This window comes from Cyclopterus lumpus, chromosome 24 (assembly GCF_009769545.1).
Source record: "Cyclopterus lumpus isolate fCycLum1 chromosome 24, fCycLum1.pri, whole genome shotgun sequence".
NCBI lineage: Eukaryota > Metazoa > Chordata > Actinopteri > Perciformes > Cyclopteridae > Cyclopterus > Cyclopterus lumpus.
The window spans coordinates 1,531,800-1,534,920 of record NC_046989.1 but is presented as its reverse complement, the minus strand read 5'-3'; the positions used below and the strand labels follow the sequence as shown (position 1 = coordinate 1,534,920).

Here is a 3,121-nt window from a genome sequence, read left to right as displayed (position 1 = left end):
ATAATAATACAATAGATGTCACATGACCAGAAGTACAATAGATGTCATGTGACCAGAAGTACAATAGATGTCACATGACCAGAAGTACAATAGATGTCATGTGACCAGAAGTACAATAGATGTCAAGTGACCAGAAGTACAATAGATGTCGTGTGACCAGAAGTACAATAGATGTCGTGTGACCAGAAGTACAATAGATGCCATGTGACCAGAAGTACAATAGATGTCACATGACCAGAAGTACAATAGATGTCATGTGACCAGAAGTACAATAGATGTCATGTGACCAGAAGTACAATAGATGTCACATGACCAGAAGTACAATAGATGCCATGTGACCAGAAGTACAATAGATGTCGTGTGACCAGAAGTACAATAGATGCCATGTGACCAGAAGTACAATAGATGTCACATGACCAGAAGTACAATAGATGTCACGTGACCAGAAGTACAATAGATGTCACATGACCAGAAGTACAATAGATGTCATGTGACCAGAAGTACAATAGATGTCGTGTGACCAGAAGTACAATAGATGCCATGTGACCAGAAGTACAATAGATGTCACATGACCAGAAGTACAATAGATGTCATGTGACCAGAAGTACAATAGATGTCACATGACCAGAAGTACAATAGATGTCATGTGACCAGAAGTACAATAGATGTCATGTGACAGAAGTACAATAGATGTCACATGACCAGAAGTACAATAGATGTCATGTGACCAGAAGTACAATAGATGTCATGTGACAGAAGTACAATAGATGTCATGTGACCAGAAGTACAATAGATGTCATGTGACAGAAGTACAATAGATGTCATGTGACCAGAAGTACAATAGATGTCATGTGACAGAAGTACAATAGATGTCACGTGACAGAAGTACAATAGATGTCATGTGACCAGATGTACAACCAGGACCCCCATCGGGTCCTTTCATTCCTCCTTTGCGTTGACTCTGGATGAAGTCCTGTGTGAACGCAGCAGAACAGGGTTGAATCCATCTGTACAGCGAGCAGTGAACGCCTCTCCGGTTCTGCAGTCGTGATGCGTTCAGGACCCTCAGCAAAGACTCAGCCTGGATGACCCAAAGGGGCTGCAGGTGTGTGAGCTTGGAGCTCAGTGGAGGTTAACATGAGAGCTGAGAGGAAGCTGCACAGCCTGGAGGCCCTGCTGCTCTTCCTCCTGGTGTGCTGATGAAGGGAGTCTCTGGAGACACTGATCCATCTCTCCTGTTGTCTTCTTCTCTCCTCAGATTGGAATGATCAGCTGAGTGCTGATGATCCAGAGCATCTGGAGACTGGGACTGCTCCACCACCTCCACCTGGATTGGATTTAGTCGACCACACAGCAGAAGACTTTCAAAAGACCAGAAGAAGAAGAAGAAGAAGATGTCCAGGACACAACAACATGTGTCCAGTCAGTGTGCATTTTATTTTGAAGGTCATTTCCAGGAAGTCCCTGTTTTAACGTTGGTGAATTGAAGCTGACTAACCTGCAGTGTGTGTACCTTTAAGATCCAACACATGTTGTTATTTTCTGCAGAAATATTAATCAAATATTAATTTACAATAATATATATATAATATTTTAGCAATTATGAGAAAAATTAAAAGAGAGTCAAATAAACACTTTTTTATGAATAATTCTAAATCCTAATGGCAATATTATACTTTTTTATTTGTAATAATTATAATATCTATATTATATTATTAATTAATATGAATTAATTGATTCATTATAAGAAGAAAATAAAAGCCAGACAGCGATGGGGAGGTTATGATCCTTATTTTAAAATGAATAATAATAACACATTTTAACCTCACTGCACAAAGTTATACTTTAAACTCTAAAATGTTGTAGGTTCAATCCATTAAAAGTACTTTAGCATCATGATTTGATCACATGATGAAAGAAGAGCTGTTGTTAAAGTTACACATCAAATACTCTGTTAGTTAATGATGATGATAATACTAATAATGTATAATTAGTAAATCATTCAGTCTGTGTTCACCTGCTGAAGTTATTTACATTTGATCTTCATTTAAAGGTATTTAATCAGTTTAAATGTTTCATTCATTTCTTTTATTTAATTGGGGAATCAGCAGCTGGTTGGTGAACGTGTGAATGCAGAAGGGAATTCTGGGTGTGATGAACGAGTGAAAACACATTCATTATCATTGACTTTTGTTCTGTGCAGATATTCATGTTCCCCAGAGGATGAACCCCACTATTGTTGGTGATCCTCTTACTTTCCCTTTAATTCTAAGGTCTCCATCAAAATATCTCAACAAATATTGGATAAATTGTCTTAAAGTTTTGTCCCGAAATTCATGTTCCCCAGAGGATGAACCCCACTACTATTAGTGATCGTCTTTCCTCTAGTGCTACTATAACGTTAACATTTTAGATATCAAAGTATTGATTGTGGTGCCATAAAGTTGTGTACAGACATTCATGTTCCCCAGAGGGTGAACCCCAATCATTATGGTCATCTTTTGTCCTTTCAATAGTGCTACCATCATGTTAACTTTTTAGGTATCTATCAAAATATTGCAAGACAGATATTCATGTTCCCCAGAGGATGAATCCCACTAATGCTGGTGATCCTCTGACTTTCCCTCTCGTGCTACCAAGACGTCAAATGTTTAGGCCAAAGTTCCTCAGGGGATGAATTCCTTGATGTTGGAGATCCACTGCAGGTCAAAGGTTTCATGTTCTGCATGCGTTGGCAGATCATTTGGTACAGATATTCATGTTCCCCAGATGATCTTCAGACTTTTCCTTTTGGGCCGGAATGACGTTAACGCTTTATTTTTATTTTTTAAAGGATGAATAAGAAAATTATTAATAAAAAACAACAAAGTTCATGTTTGCCGCAGTGTCTTCTTTGGTAAAACCACTAGGTGGCGACAACGCTGAAACATCTTTAAATCCTACACGGTGGCTTTAATGAACTAAAACACAAGTTTGGACTTTATGACTGTGTGTCTGTAGGTGTGTGTGTGTGTGTAGGTGTGTGTGTGTGTCTGTAGGTGTGTGTGTGTCTAGGTGTGTGTGTGTGTGTCTGTATGTGTGTGTCTGTGTGTGTATGTCTGTAGGTGTGTGTGTGTGTGTC

The 3,121-nt window shown here is 38.7% G+C and overlaps 1 protein-coding gene across 1 annotated transcript in view; it reads left to right on the top strand.

The window, feature by feature from the left end:
* LOC117727154 (NACHT, LRR and PYD domains-containing protein 12-like) overlaps nt 1-2,873 on the top strand; it is a 146,842-nt gene extending 143,969 nt beyond the window's left edge. The window contains 1 exon segment of the mRNA XM_034527254.1: nt 1,259-2,873. Coding sequence (XP_034383145.1) covers nt 1,259-1,268 — 10 coding nt within the window. The 3' untranslated portion in view covers nt 1,269-2,873.
* Nucleotides 2,874-3,121: the final 248 nt, after the last annotated feature.